Source organism: Passer montanus, unplaced genomic scaffold (assembly GCF_014805655.1).
Source record: "Passer montanus isolate IOZ18808 unplaced genomic scaffold, ASM1480565v1 scaffold68, whole genome shotgun sequence".
Classification (NCBI taxonomy): Eukaryota; Metazoa; Chordata; class Aves; order Passeriformes; family Passeridae; genus Passer; species Passer montanus.
In genome coordinates this window covers 507,456-522,559 of record NW_024371926.1, presented here as the reverse complement: position 1 = coordinate 522,559, position 15,104 = coordinate 507,456, and the positions used below count along the sequence as shown (strand labels likewise).

The 15,104-nt window shown below is 58.5% G+C and overlaps 2 protein-coding genes across 2 annotated transcripts; both read left to right on the top strand.

Annotated features, from left to right (window-relative positions):
• The first annotated feature begins 232 nt into the window (after nucleotides 1-232).
• Nucleotides 233-6,691, top strand: CSF3R (colony stimulating factor 3 receptor). Its single transcript, XM_039729189.1, has 16 exons — nucleotides 233-367; nucleotides 1,152-1,247; nucleotides 1,521-1,820; nucleotides 1,896-2,019; nucleotides 2,091-2,260; nucleotides 2,947-3,101; nucleotides 3,277-3,436; nucleotides 3,919-4,001; nucleotides 4,095-4,308; nucleotides 4,451-4,639; nucleotides 4,854-4,955; nucleotides 5,249-5,395; nucleotides 5,572-5,712; nucleotides 5,846-5,936; nucleotides 6,039-6,120; nucleotides 6,214-6,691. The coding sequence occupies exons 2-16, from the start codon at nucleotides 1,178-1,180 to the stop codon at nucleotides 6,583-6,585; spliced, it is 2,400 nt and encodes a 799-aa protein (XP_039585123.1). The 5' UTR covers nucleotides 233-367; nucleotides 1,152-1,177; the 3' UTR covers nucleotides 6,586-6,691.
• A 583-nt stretch (nucleotides 6,692-7,274) lies between these two features.
• On the top strand, nucleotides 7,275-14,239 carry MRPS15 (mitochondrial ribosomal protein S15). Its single transcript, XM_039729258.1, has 8 exons — nucleotides 7,275-7,425; nucleotides 8,160-8,222; nucleotides 8,805-8,880; nucleotides 9,594-9,642; nucleotides 10,154-10,238; nucleotides 11,206-11,264; nucleotides 12,836-13,027; nucleotides 14,040-14,239. The coding sequence occupies exons 1-8, from the start codon at nucleotides 7,371-7,373 to the stop codon at nucleotides 14,193-14,195; spliced, it is 735 nt and encodes a 244-aa protein (XP_039585192.1). The 5' UTR covers nucleotides 7,275-7,370; the 3' UTR covers nucleotides 14,196-14,239.
• Nucleotides 14,240-15,104: the final 865 nt, after the last annotated feature.

Here is a 15,104-nt window from a genome sequence, read left to right as displayed (position 1 = left end):
GAGTCCTTCTGCCTGTCCCCCAGCCCAGCCTGGCCCCAGGGCAGTTGCAGTGAGGAGCAGTCTGTGCTCCCGTGCCAGGTCTGGCCCGGAGAGGGCAGGGTGAGGCTCGGGGTGCCCGTGCCCCCTGGGCTTTCCTGCCCGCGGCCGGCAAGGAGGGGGTCGCAGACTTCAGGGAAGTGTTTTGCAATCACCTTCTTCAGAGCGTCACAGCAACTAACGGCCCTGGTTTTGAGGAACTAACGGGAAAAGCAGCATGTTAGCAAACACTCTGAGCACGGGCAGCCGCCGGCCGCCGGAGCCCCGCGCCCGGAGCGGGCGGTGAGCGCTGCCGGCCACACCGGACAGGACAGGCCGGGATGGAGGCGAGGTAGGGATGGAGCTGGGGTAGGGCTGGGTGCCACTCAGGACCCACTGAGCAGCACCTGGTCTGCGGCTGCTGTGCCAGTCCCCTGCCTGGGACAGCCACACGTGCCAGGGGTGCCGCTGTCCCACTCCCACACCCGAGTGCTTTGTCTCCCTCTGGATGTTGGCTTGGGGGCGAGGAGCTGCGGGCACCCAGAGCTGGGCACAGTGTGGGCAGCCCCTCCTGGGCCACGAACGTGGCTGGGACCCATCCGGGGCAGAGGATCCGGGCAGGGGCAGAGGCAGCCAGCGCTGGCAGGGCCATTCCCAGCAGCATGCAGGGGACACCGGGAGGGGCGTGGGCAGGACCCCGCAGCCCCGGGCAGTCCCGCTCTGCTGCTGCCGGTCATTCGCTTCCCTCTCCCCGCTTATCGCCCTCCGCCGCCCTCACCCGCCCTCAAACCGCAAATCTCTGCCCGGCAGCGGCTGGAGATAGCGGAGATAAGATCACCCCGTGCCTGCGGCCGGGCACAGGGCGCCGTGCCGGGATGGGGCGCGGGGCCGGGCCGGTGCCGGCGGTGCGGGGGGACCCGGGCTCTCTCCGCCGCGCTTCCCACTCCGGCGGCCGTGGCGGCGCGGGCGGCGAGCCGGGGGCGGAGGTGTCAGAAGGGCTGCGGGAAGGGCTGACGCCGACAGCGAAAGGACATTCTGCTCCAGGAAAAGCCGCTGACAATGGAGCCCGGCTCCTTCAGCCCACCTCGTCCCCAGCCCTTGCCGACCCCCAGGACGAGCCGCTTTCTCCGTTCCAGGTGATGCCAAAGCCACGGAGGAGACCATGGCCAGGCGCGGGGCTGGGACACCCTTCCTGCGGCAGCTCTCCCTGCTCCTGCTCTTCCACCTGGGCGGTGAGTGCGGGGTCCTCCCGTCCTGTCCCACAGCCACGCCATCCCCGGCAGCCGTGCCCTGGCCGGGCCCCGGGGCAGGCAGGAACGGCGGGCACGGGCAGGATGGGGCCTGGCACGTGCCCGTGCCTTGCCCAACGCTCGGCTCTTCCTCTCCAGAGTGGGGGGCCCATCTAAGGGAAGATGCTCGTCCCTGTGTCCTGCCTGGGCGCTGAGGAGCTCAGATGGCTTTGTCACAGCTGTGCCCAGGATGTGACATGCTTTTCCTGCCCACAGGGACACTGGGCTGCGCCTCGGTGACCGTGAGCCCCCCCATTGTGCCCCTGGGCTCAGCTGTCAGGGCGTCCTGCACTGTCCAGAGAGAGCTCTGCCATGGCCTGGAGCAGGGGAGGGTCCGGATCAGCTGGATGCTGGACAACAAGCTCGTGGCTGGGAGCCAGCGCCAGGGTCCAGGGGGCACAGAGGTGTCCAACCTCACCCTGCCCCGCTTCAACCACACTCAGGCCAGGCTGTTCTGCTGTGTGGAGTGGAATGGGACCAGGCAGCGCGTTGGCATGGCCGAGATCAGGGCAGGCTGTAAGTCTGCTGCCACTACAGGTCACCCTCCTTCCCAGCAGGGATGAGCACTTGCTCAGAGTCTTTCTCCCCCAGACCCTCCTGCAAAGCCCCTCAACCTCAGCTGCGTCCTGAACCTCGGTGACTACGGGCTGACGTGCCAATGGCAGCAGGGAACCGACAGCCACCTCCCCACCAGCGTCGTGCTGAAATGCACGGGGTAAGTCCCGGGACCACTGTCCCCTGCCAAACCCCACAAGAACCCCGAGCCCACTGCCCTGTGTGCTGCAGGAGCAGAGCCCAGGCAGTGACGGGCTGCACCCCGCGAGGAGGGCACAGCCACTGCACGGTGCCACGCCGGCTGCTGCAGCTGTACCGGCAGATGGAGATCTGGGTGTCTGCCACCAACGCCCTGGGCACGGCCGAGTCCGAGCACCTCCGCATCGACCCCATGGACGTGGGTGAGTGACGGGGGCCGGCGAAGCTCATCAGTGGTTGACAGGGGCATTAAAGTGACATTAAAGCACGTGGGGCCTTGAGGAGCCGCTCCACGGGCAGGTCTTGTGATGAATGTCCTGCCGGGATGAAGCGGAGCCAGCGCCGCGCTGCAGAGCCAGCAGCACACGGCGGGTTATGAGCTGCCAGTTGACCTGCTGCACTCCACAGCTCCTGCAGCAATTGATTACCCATTTATTCAGCAGCTCTATTAATAATGGATCCCGTGCCTATAAACTATTTATAAAAGGAGCCTTCCTAGATGGAGAGGCTTATCCGTGCTGATCTGGGGCTGGGGAAGGGCTGCCCAGGCACCACCTGAGCTCTCCCGTGGTTGTGCCACACTCTCACCCCCGAGCAGACACAAATGTGGGGTGTTCCAGGCACCAGGCTGCATGGAATATGTTTTCTCTGCATAGGCATTAATGCAGAGCTGTTCTAGTGTTGCATTACTCCATCCCAAGCAGGGCCACACACTGGCTCCTGTCCCTTGCCACCAGCCATTCTCCTACATGTTTTGGGGTGGTTTCCCCCATTTCCTGCTGCAGCACCCTGGCTGCAACTCCTGGCATTAGCAACAGGCACATGTGAGGTGGTGGCTCTGAGCCCGGCCCACCACACACCTCTCAACTCTCCCCTTCTCTTCCTACAGCCAAGCTGGACCCCCCAACCCTGCAGAGCATCCAGTCCATCCCCTTCCAGACCGACTGCATTGCCCTGGCCTGGGATGTGGCGTGGGGCACAGAGCACATGGAGCTGCAGTGTGAGCTGCGCTACCGGGCACCCGAGGACCCTGCCTGGGCCCTGGTGAGTGCTGCAGGGGCAGGGGGAGCGGGCAGCAGCCAGGACCCTCCCTCTGCTCCAGGCAGTGGGAGAGGAAGGGTCCCCGTGTGGTGGGACAGCAAGGTGTCCCCCGAGCCCACAGCAGGGCCAGCCCTGAGTGGGGCAGGAGCCAGCACAGCCCTCGTTTGGCTGCCACCAGGTCACGGGCATCGTGGGCCAGGCGGGCACCGCGCAGCGCTGCGGCTTCCTGTTCGGCACGCAGTACCGCTTCCAGATGCGCTGCCGGCGGAGCTCAGCCTCGCCGCTGGCCTCCTGGAGCGAGTGGAGCCCCAGCAGGAACTACACCACCCACGAGAAAGGTGAGCGTGAGGCACCCGGGGGGTGCCCTCTGCCCGAGCAGGTGGCATGGTGCTGGGGACACAAGGAACGATGATGGGGACACATGGCAGAGCACTGGGGACACACGGTGTGGTGCTGGGGACACATGGCACAGTGCTGGGGACACAGGATATGGTGCTGGGAACACATGGCACACTGCTGGGGACACATGGTACAGTGCTGGGGACACATGGCACAGTGCTGGGGACACATGGCAGAGCACTGGGGACACATGGCACAGTGCTGGGGGCACACAGTGTGGTGCTGGGGACACATGGCACAGTGCTGGGGACACATGGCAGAGCACTGGGGACACACGGTGTGGTGCTGGGGACACATGGTACAGTGCTGGGGACACATGGCACAGCACTGGGGACACAAGGCACAGCTCTGGGGACACATGGCACAGTGCTGGGGGCTGAGCCACATGGGCCCCTCTCAGCTTCTCCCCCTCCCATTGCAGCCCCCGCAGGGAAGCTGGACGCGTGGTGGGGGGCTCAGCCGGCCGGGGCCGGGGGCCGGCAGGAGGTGCAGCTGCGCTGGAAGGTGAGCAGGGGTCGGGGGGCACTGCCTGAGGTCCCCGCAGGGACTGACACCCACCCACCCAGGACTGACACCCAGCCGCCCTGCCCACGCCAGGCCCCACGGCAGCGGGAGGCCAACGGGCGAGTGCTGGGCTACCGCGTCACCCTGAGCCCCCGGAGGAGGGGCAGGGACCCCCCCACCGTCTGCAACACCACCCACACCCAGTGCAACTTCTCGGTGCCCGCGGCCACCAGGAGGGTCTATCTGTCAGCCTACAACGCTGCCGGCGAGTCGGCCCCGACCGAGGTCATCCTCCTGGAGAGGACAGGTGGGGGCAGTGCCCGAAACCCCCGCGTGTCCCCGGGGCTCTGCCAGGGCAAACAGAGGGCAGACTCCAAACCCGGGTGTACAGGGGGAGAGATGTGAAAGGTGCTCCTCTCTCCCACCATCCCGGCTGCTGTCCCATTCAGGTCAGCCCCTGGCCGGGCTCCGGGCGGTGCCCGGGGGCGAGCGCAGCCTCTGGGTGCACTGGGAGGCACCGCTGGCCCCAGCGATCGCCTACGTGCTGGAGTGGCAGCGGGTGGCAGCAGAGCCTGGGCACTGCAGCGCGTGCTGGCAGTTGGAGCGGGACGGGGCAGCCACCACAGCCCTCATCCAGGGTAAGGGGGGCTGCCAGGGGGCCCCGACCCACTGGTGGGCTGTCCCAAAGGGCTGGCACCCCTCCTGTCCAAACCAGGACCCAGCCCTGCCCGCAGCCCACTCCCTACCCTCCCTTCTCCCTCTGGATCCGCCCCCAGGTGGGTGGGGGGTGCCGTGGTGCTGGGGGGTCTCAGCAGTGCCCGAGCTCCCGGCCCCCTCTGCTCTCCCTTGCAGATGGCATCGAGCCTTTCCAGCGCTACAACATCTCACTGTACCCCCTCTACGAGGGCACTGTCGGGGTGCCCGTCCACACCACAGCCTACTCCCAGCAGAAGGGTACGTGGGGAGGGTGCCCCACCACCAGGACTTCGCCCTTCCGAAAGGAGCAACCACCTCTTCCCCGTGTACCCCAAATCCAGGGGCTGTACCAAAGAGCTCAGCCCGGGGGGCTGGATTTGGCTCATCTCTGAGTGAGCTCCCAGCCCCCCTGCAGAACGGGCAGGTCCTGACACCCACACCTTGGGAGTGGGACCCCCCCACACCTTGGGAGTGGGACCCCCCCATCAGTTCCCACCCGAGGCAGTGGCTCTGCTCAGCACTTGGTCCCCTCCTTGTCCTGCTCTTTCCAGCACCTTCCCATGCCCCCAAGCTTCACCTGAAGAGGATCAGCAAGTCAGAGGCCGAGCTGTGCTGGGAGCCGCTGCCGGTGGAGATGCAGAACGGCTTCATCACCAGCTACACCATCTTCTGGGCCAGCAGCATCACCAACGTGGCCAGTGAGTCCTGCCCAGGGGCAGCACCACTGACCTGGCCCTCTGTCCCACCTGGATGTGTTGGGTGGAGATGTCAGGAGCCCCTGTGTCCTCCTCAGAGAGGGTCAGGGGGTTCTGTGGGTCCCTCACAGGGCTCCCTGCCTGCATTCTGCCCCACCAACAGCCCCGTGTGTCCCCAGGTGCCACCGTGAATCCTTCCCTCAGCTCCTTTGCCATCCGGGGGCTGAAGCCATCCACCCTGTACAAGGTGCACATCATGGCATCCACAGCTGCCGGCAGCACCAACGGCACCAGCCTGACCCTGGTGACCACAGTGCTGGGTGAGGGCTGCAGCCACCCGGGCCAGGGGGGCGTGGGAGGGGATCTGCAGCCCCCGGTGCTGCCCTGGCATCGTGGCACAGCACAGCTGGCGGTGCCCACTGCAGCTCCCTGCGACCCTGTCCCTGTTCCCAGATGACAGCGAGATCCAGTTCCTCTTCCTGAGTCTGGGGCTGGTCTTTGTCGGGCTCGTGGTGTTGCTCATCTGCTTCCAGAAGAACGAGCGGTGAGTGGCAGAGCCCTGCCCCGGGCTGGCCTGGATGCCACCAGCACTGAGGCCACCCATTGCAGCCCTCCCGGCTGAGCCCCTCGTCCCCCTGCTCCCCAGGATGAAGGAGCAGCTCTGGCCCAGCGTCCCCGACCCCGCCAACAGCAGCCTGGGCAAGTGGGTGCCGGCAGCGCTGCCGCAGGTGAGACCCGGCGGGTGCTCCCCGGTGCCCAGCCAGCACATGGCAGGGACAGCGGGGACAGCTGGCACCGCCCGTGACCCCCGCTGCCCCCAGGAGCCGCTCCTCGCCGCCAGGGAGCCCGGCCCGGCCGCCATCTCCACGGTCACTGTGCTGGAAGGAGAAGCGGGCAAGCAGCCGGGCAAGGAGCCCCCCGGCCTGGCCGCCGCCCCGGCGGCGCTGCCGCGGCCCTACGTGCGGCAGGAGGCTCCCGGGGAGCCGGTGCAGTACGCGCGGCTGGGCGGCGCGGGCTACCGGGGGCAGCGGCTGCTCCCCGAGCCCGCTCCGCGCTTCTACGAGAACCTGCGGGGCCGCGGGGACGGCGGCGGGGACTGGGCGTTCCTGGAGGAGCCCCCCGCCACCTTCCCGCTGCTGCAGGGGCTCCGCCTCGGCGGGGCCGAGGAGCTGCACGAGTGCCGGGCGGACTAGCGGGGATGGAGCGGGGCAGCGCTGCCCGGCTCCGCCCGCTCCGCGAGCGTGTCCCCTCCCGAGCGTGTCCCTCCGAAATAAACCGGGACGTGCTGAGAACAACCCGGGCGGCTCTGCGGGAAGGGAACGGGGACGGGGATGGGGACAGGGACAGGACCAGGAAGGGGACGGGACAGAGACAGGGATGGAGATGGGGATGGGGATGGGGATGGAGATGGAGATGGAGATGGAGATGGAGATGGAGATGGGGACGGGACTGAGACGGGGACGGGATGGGAACCAGGAGCGGGACTGGACCAGGACGGGGACGGGACCGAGACGGGGATGGATATGGGGATGGGGATGGGGATGGGGATGGGGATGGGGATGGGGATGGGGATGGGGATGGGGATGGAGACGGGACCGAGACGGGGACAGGACGGGAATCAGGAGCGGGACCGGACCAGGACGGGGACGGGACCGAGACGGGGATGGATATGGGAATGGGGACACGATGGGGATCGGGACCGGGACAAGGACGGGGACAGGCAGGGGACGAAACCGAGACGGGGACGGAGATAGAGATAGGGACGGGACCTGGATGGGGACGGGGACCGGCACAAGGATGGGGATAGTTAGGGGGGGTCCGGGACCGGGACGAAGACGAGGGGACGAGGATCCTGGACGGCCATCGACGCGCTCGGCGTTCGCTCCCTCTGCCCTGTCTCGGCGCTCGGCAGTCGCGCCTGGGCAAGATGGCGGCGCCCATGGCGGCGGCCATGGCGGCGTGTCGGTGAGCGCGGGCCATGCTGGCGCTGCTGGGCCGCGGCCTGGCCGCCGTGCTGGGCAGGGCACAGCCCGGTGAGGGGCGCGGGGGGCTCGGGAGGCAGGCTGGAAAGGGAGGGGGACCCCGCTGGAGGAATTGGGAGCGGCCCGGGCTGAGAGCGCGGGGAAAGGGCGGGCTCGGGGGACACTGAGGGGCCACACACCGCGCTCGTGGTGTGTCCCCCTGAAACGGGACGGGGCACCGGGTGGCCTTGGGGTACCCGGGGTGCGGGCAGGAGGCCGGGGGTCCCTCGGGACAGCGGGGCCGAGCCGGGGTGGCCGTGCCGGGGTGGCCTGAGGCAGGTCCTGGTCCCAGCTGCAGGGCCCTGGCAGAGGAGCTGGAAGGGTTTGTTCTTGGAAGGTCAGAGAATGACGGAGTGATCACCGGGCCGGTGATGAACATTCGCGTCTGTGTCACACAAAGGCTGGCCCCGGGTGTCACTGCCCCCGAGCTCTGACGCCGCAGCGGCCAGAGCAGCCCGTCCACGTCGCTAATGAGGTTAATTCATCAGTTAATTCAGCAGTTTAAGCCCTCTAAGTGAACACGTTTGCCCTCCCAGTGCTCAGGCTGCAGCTGCTGCTCCAGCCCTGGCGTTTGCCCCTCTCAGGCACCGTGTGAGAGCCCCCCTGAGCCACCCCACACCCTCTGGGACAGAGATGTGCCTGGTCCCTGATCACCCAGAGCCTCGGTGCTCTGACCAAGCAGCGTTTGGCTGCACAGAGCTGGAGGAGTGCACACCTGCCTGAATCCTTTCTGTTTCTCCCCCCAGGCTGCAGTGCTGTGCTCCAGGCAGCCAGGGGCTATGCCAGACCTGTGGCAAAGAAGAGGAAAGGTATGTCAGCGTGCACAGGAGTGGTGTTTTGGTGTTGGCATGCTCAGAGCTGCTCCCTCATGGCACAGAAATCATTCCAGAAATAGTTCCTTGCCAGCTCAGGAGTTACTCAGAAGATTCCCCTCTTTTTCAGTGTGGGGAAATGAACAATTGTCAGTAGCAGGACATCTGTGAGGGTGGGCAGGCCCTGGCACAGGGTGCCCAGAGCAGCTGTGGCTGCCCCTGGATCCCTGGCAGTGCCCAAGGCCAGGCTGGACAGGGCTTGGAGCACCCTGGGATAGTTCAGTGTCCCTGCCCATGGCAGGGGGTGGAATCAGATGGGCTCTAAGGTCCCTTCCAGCACAAACTCTTTAGGTATTCTGTGATCTCTGAGCTCAGTGGATTGTTCTAAATACATGTACACCGTACTGTAAATCCAGGGTGCTGAAGGGAAGGGACTGAAGCTATTTTTTTCACTCAATTCCTGCCCTTTTGGCTGGATCTGCTCAGTTCTTCTTGTTTGAAGCACACAGCCAGTGTCCTTCAGGACATGCCAGAGCTCTGACTTTGTCTGCTCTTCCTGCAATGTTTCTCTCTCTGCAGACATCCCCAGCCATCTGGATGACCTTCCTCCCACCATGCTGAAGAAGGATTATGCCAATCTCCCAGTCATGAGCAGGTATGGACAGGGAGAGGGAGAGGCTGCTCTCCCCAGGGGTTTGCACCTTACACACGAGGTGTGTGGAAGCTGGCACCTGCTCACTAATTGGTTATTAATGCTCTGTGGGCACAAAAATGGCAAAGTCAGTTTGAAATCAAATTTACAGAGACAGTGCTCAGGGCTTGATTGTTCACTCCAGGTGAGATCAAATGCTGGTTGCCAACGTCCTCTGTGGGCTTTGCAGTCCATAAGAAAATAAAAGGAAGTAATCTTGAAATACTGGAAACAGTCATCTTGCAAATAATCTGAGCCTGTCCTGAACTCAGGTGATGGAGAGTGTCATTAAACAACTCCACATGAATTCAGCTGCTGCCAGAGTTGGGCTCTGGGGCTCAGCACGGTTGTGCTCTGATGCAGAGCTGCTCATGTGTGGTGCAGGGAGGGCCCCCAGTGGCCCAACTGTGACTTTCACTGCTCCCTAGAGGAACCAGCCTTAAAATTAAATATTTTTGTAGCAAAATTACTTGATACTCCTGTAATCTGAGCCATGATTTTGCTTAGGAAAGTGAGCACCAGTTTATGGCTGCCAGGTTTGGCAGGGGGAGAATCCCTGTAAGTTTGTAGAGTAAATTAAAGCTGAGAAAAGTGAGTATGTTCTGAGAATCTGAGTTAATTTCTGTTGTTAAATAGACTTGTTTCTGGTTTATAAGCTAATTTTCCATCCCTTGCAGCGTGGATGATGTGGTGAAACGGCTGCTGTCTCTGGAAATGGCAAGTCAGGTCAGTGTCATTCTGCTGGCTTGAAAATAAAACAGATTGAATGAACACCTTCATGTGAGACTTCTCTGTGTTGTTAAATATCTTTCACTTTATTTGTGACACTAAACATGGGGGGGATGATGAAATACAGTGATAAATCTGGTTCACTCTTAAAATTTATCACACTAAAGTGGTAACAGTTGCATATTAAATGGAGAGAAGAAAGTACTCAGGGGTGACAGGGCAGTGAGCTGTTCTGCTGCTGCTCCTGCCTCACCCCCTGTGTTCTAGAAACCATTGCACTGGACAGCAGATGTCCTTCAAGTTATTTTTACTTTCCATATGCCCAGAAAACAAACAGGTAGGAAAGTGGCACAAGGATCTCTATGCCATTCCTCTGTGCTTGCCCCTTCAGCTTAAAAAGATGCAAAAGCACTGAGTAAAGGTCTGAATTGCAAAGCTTTTATCTGGGTGTTTGGGAAGGGAGCTGAGTGTTCTGGGACAGTGACAACCTCTTTTCTGTGCCCCACAGAGGGAGAAGTTGAAGGTAAAGACACAGCAGCTGGTGGAGAAGGTCAGGAGGTCTCCCAATGACAATGGCTCCTTTGAGGTGCAAGGCAAGTTAAAAAGGGAAGGGTATTGTTGGCAGATGAAACATCTCTGCTTCTGTTCAGCTGTTCCCACCCCAGCACTTCCAGCGTGCTGTGGAATTCAGGAGAATCTCCTCCAGGAGAGCTGCTGAGAGGCAGGCAGCCTGCAGGGTGCCCTGCAGGGCTGCTCCAGGTCTGGAAGTGTTGCAGAGGCTGCTGGGGTTCTTCCAAATTCCTGCTCCACATCCACCCTCCAAAGGCACTGTGTGCTTCATTCTGCCTGGAGTGTTTCTGTGAAGCACTGAGCTGCAGCTGTTACCAAAATGAGCCAAATTCAGCCACAGAACCCAAATTTTTCTCTCTATCAGAGAGCTGTGGCTGAGGCACAGTGGGGACAGTGCAGGGACAAAGGTCATGTTGTACTGACCAGCACTGACCACTCCTTTGTCATCAGCAAAGCCCTTCAGTGCCTCAGGATGCCACCAGCCCCTCCCTCCAGAGCCTGAAATCCCAAAGACCTGGCTGCTGCAGCAATAAAAACCCTTTATTGCTGTCTGCTCCCCCAGAGCTTTAATCCCATGAGGTGAAATAAATGTCAAATCACTGTGAACTGAATGAGTGCAAGAGGAATAGATTCACAGATAAATTTACAGGATGTATTGCTAAAACCTTACCCTCTAATTAAGCAGCCTCATAACAGTCACAACCCTGCAGGCTGTGTGTTCCTGTTTGTTGGGGACAGTGTTTTGTTGTGGGGAATGTTTTTCTGCTGCTGTGGGCAGTGTTTTGCTGTGGGGAATGTTTGTTCTGCTGCCGTGGGCACTGTTTTGCTGTGGGCACTGTTTTGTTTTGGGCACTGTTTTGCCATGGGCTGTGCTGCTGTGGGTCCCTGCAGGGGCAGCAGTGCTCAGCTGGCAGCTTGAGGCAAGGCAGAAGGTCCTGGCTCACCTGGGAAAGCTGCTGCTCTCACACAGCTTCTCTCTGTCCTTCACAGTTGCTATTTTGACTGCCAAGATCCGCACGCTCGAGGAGCACCTCCAGAAGCACCCCAAGGTAACTCAGGGATCTGAGCCCACAGCTGCTCAGGTGCTTTTCTCAGTTTACAACAAAAGGAGTTTAATCCTGGGGATTATGGCTCTCCTAAGGAGCTTTATGAAATAGTTACAGCTGCTCCCTGGTGCCAGTGTGGGGAGCTGCTGGCTCAGGCACAGCTGGATTCTCGCCCACTCTGCTCTGTGTTCTGGTTTGTTACTGTAGTGGAGGAAACAGCTGAGCAGATTCCTTTGGGCAGACCTGAGCTCCATTTCTCCTCACTGCAGATGTGGCTTCACCTCTTAGTTTTCACTAATTATGGAATGCAGCTGCAGTAATTAACAAAGAGCAAAGCCTGTGCTTGTTCTGCTTATGGAAAGGTTTGGTGGACAGCACTGTGTGAATGTCCCACTCCCCTGTCTGCAGCTACCTGAGTTCAGGCTCAAATTTGACTGAATTTATGTTCATAAACCAGATATCCAAGATTCTTTATGTGGGCAAAAGGTGGGAAATGGATTGATAACTGCATTTGAAAGAAGTGCATAATTGTTACTCATGAAAACCTGGATGGTACAAGAGAACAGAACTGAGCTTTTTACTACAAGCCACCAGAAGCTGTACCAGGTGTTGAAGTTGGACCTTTTGGAATTCCTTGGCTGAATTTTTTACATAAATCACTTGTATAGGACAGGGAGATTGCCTGTGAGGGACTGCCTTGACTGGTGTGGCTCAGGCTGTGCTTGTGCCCTTCCAAAGAACAGCCAGTCAGAGCCAGGTCACAGATTATTTTCATATTTAATTTCTGGCAAAACAAAGGTAAATGCTTCTGTTATTCTGAAGCAGCACTCTTCAAGAGAAGCAGGTTTTAGCCAGAAGACCTTCCCTGCAGCTTTGGCACTGCCTGAATCTGTCCACAAGCTGAAAACAGTCTTCAGGGAAGCTGAAGGTGCAGCCACGGAAGGGAGAAAGCAATTCCAGTGCAAAGTAAATTACATCTCCTTGGATCAGCTTGTGCTGACCTGATGTGCTCGCAGCATCTGCCAACAGAAATTGTTCTAAGACTCTGTCCTTAACCTTATCATTGCCTTTCAGCCAAAATCTGCTCTGTTCTCAGTAATTTACTGGACAGGCAGGACAATCTGCTGTGGCATTCACATTTTCTGGAAAAATCCCTTTGCCCAGGATTTTTCTCCTGGGAAACCGAGAAGCCTCAGAGATAAGGGGAAACAATAATTATCTGATTTGTTTCTCCTGTGTTTTGCTCTTTTGGAATGTGTTTGGAGATTGTTTACCCACAGGTGATTGTTTCATTGGTTTCTGGTAGGGGTTGTTTTCACTCTTTGGCCAATCAAGGCCAAGCTGTGTCAGGACTCTGGAAAGAGTAATGAGTTTTCATTATTAGTTTTTCAGCCTTCTGCAACTATCCTTTCTGTATTCTTTAGTATGTTATTGTTTAATATAATATAGTATCATAAAATAATAAATTAGCCTTCTGAGAACATGGAATCAGATTGATCATTCCTTCCTCCATCTGGGGGCAGCACAAATACCATAACCTGCCTGCAGTGGAGTGAAGGTTGGGTGCCTTGCAGGACAAAAAGAACCGCAGGTTCATGCTGATGGATCTGGACAGGAGGAGGAAGATGCTGGGCTACCTGCGCCGGGTCAACTACAGCACCTTTGAGAAGACCTGCAAGGAGCTGGGCATCCAGTACAGCCCCCCCCAGCCCTACAGCCGCCGCCTCACCAAGCGCTGGCTGGCCAAGAAGGCTTTGTGCATCAAGGTAAGGAGCAGGCTGCACTGGGAAAAACCCCTCTGGAAAAGGGTGGGAAGTGGATTTTGTGGCATTCACATTTTCTGGAAAAATGCCTTTGTCCAGATTTTTCTCCTGGGAAGCTGAGAAGCCTCAGAGGAAAAAGAAAATAATTATCTGATTTGCTTCTCCTGTGTTTTGCTGCTTTGGAATGTGTTTACCAACAAGTGATTGTTTTATTTGTTTCTGCTCTGGGTTATTTTCACTCATTGGCCAATTGGGGCCAAGCTATGTCAGGACTCTGGAGAGAATCATGAGTTTTCATTATTATCTTTTTAGCATTCTGTCTGTATCCTTTCTGTATTCTTTAGTATAGCTAGTATAGTATTCTTTAATATAATATAGTATCATAAAATAATAAATTAGCCTTCTGAGAACATGGAATCAAATTCATCATTTCTTCCTTCATCTGGGGGAAAAGCAAATACAATAGGATTTGTAGAAAATTCTTAAAGTTTGATAGAAGTTATGCCAGCCCAGCTCCTGGACTGTTTGGGGCAGAGTGGGTTGCATTGCAATGGGAAGGAGTTTCCAGGAATAAATTTGTAAATCTTATACAGACACAGCACATGCAATTGTGTGAAATTCAAATAGTATGTATTTGTATGGAAACTTTGAGATAAGAAATATTTTTACAGTTTGATGCCTTAGGTTTGTAAACGCTGAATTTTAGTCCAATTAAATTATAACCAAAGGACTGGACTAAAGGTGTCCAGGGAATGGCAGTCAGTGCTCTGGCCTGGCTGACAAGGTGGGGATGGGTCACAGGTTGGACTCTGTGGTCTCAGAAGTCTTTTCCAGCCTGAAAGATTCAGTGATTGACTGGGTGGCTGTAACAGAATAATCTCAGATGGTTCCCTGGGGCAAGGAAGGCACAGAGGGAGGATTTGGTCTGGCTCCTGCTGGAACCGCTCTGCCTGCAGCAGGCAGCCTGGGCAGCAGCTCTGCAGGCAGCTTTATCTCTCTCCCTTCTCTTCCACAGGTGTTCCAGGAGAAGCAGAAGCTGAAGGCAGCTGAGAGACTGAAGCAGAGGAGAGAGTGGCAGGCGAGAGCAAGGGCTGCACGGGAACAGCAGGAGAAGCAGGCACAGGAGAAGCAGGCACAGGAGAAGCAGGCACAGGAGGGGACACCTGTGTAGTGGCACAGCCAGGCTGACAATAAACACTTGCCCAAAGACCTGAAGCCTCTTTGCTCATGTGGTGTGGTCTGTGCTGTTCTGAGCACCTGCGAAGGGCAGCTGGTGGTTTGAGTGGTTTGGAAGTTCAATTTCAGGCTCAGTGCTGGGCAGGTTGGTCTGTGAGAGGACCTGGGGCTCCAGCATTACCCTGCAGGTCTGTCAGTGGGGACAGCTCAAGGGCTGCCTGTGCCCTGTCAGCACAGCCAGTCCAGAGGTTTGTGCTGCCACATTTTCTTAGATACTTATAAACTGAAACTTAAGACATTTAGATTGGATATTATGAATAAATTCTTCTCTGTGAGGGTGGAGAGGCCCTGGCAAAGGGTGCCCAGAGAAGCTGTGGCTTCCCCTGGATCCCAAGGACAGGCTGGACAGGGCTTGGAGCAGCCTGGGACAGTGGGATGTGTCGTTGCCCATGGGTGGTACTGGATGGGCTTTAGGGTCCTTTCCAACCTAAACCATTCTTCAGTGCATTGGGGCCGTGCTTATGCACTGGGGTGATCCAAACAGGGAGTGGGATGGTGGGACAGGGACAACGCGCACACGGACCGGGGATGATGCACACGGGGGTTGTGACAATGCACACACTCACACTGGGACTGTGCACACTCACACCGGGATGACGCACACACGGATCGGGAGGATGCACACGTGGATCACCATGACGGACACACTCACACCAAGATGATGCACACATAGATCGGGATGATGAGCACACTCACACCAGGAGGATGCACACACAGGTTGTGACAATGCACACACTCACACTGGGACTATGCACACTCACACCAAGATGATGCACACATAGATCGGGATGATGAGCACTCTCACACCGGGAGGATGCACACGTGGATCACGATGATGGACAGA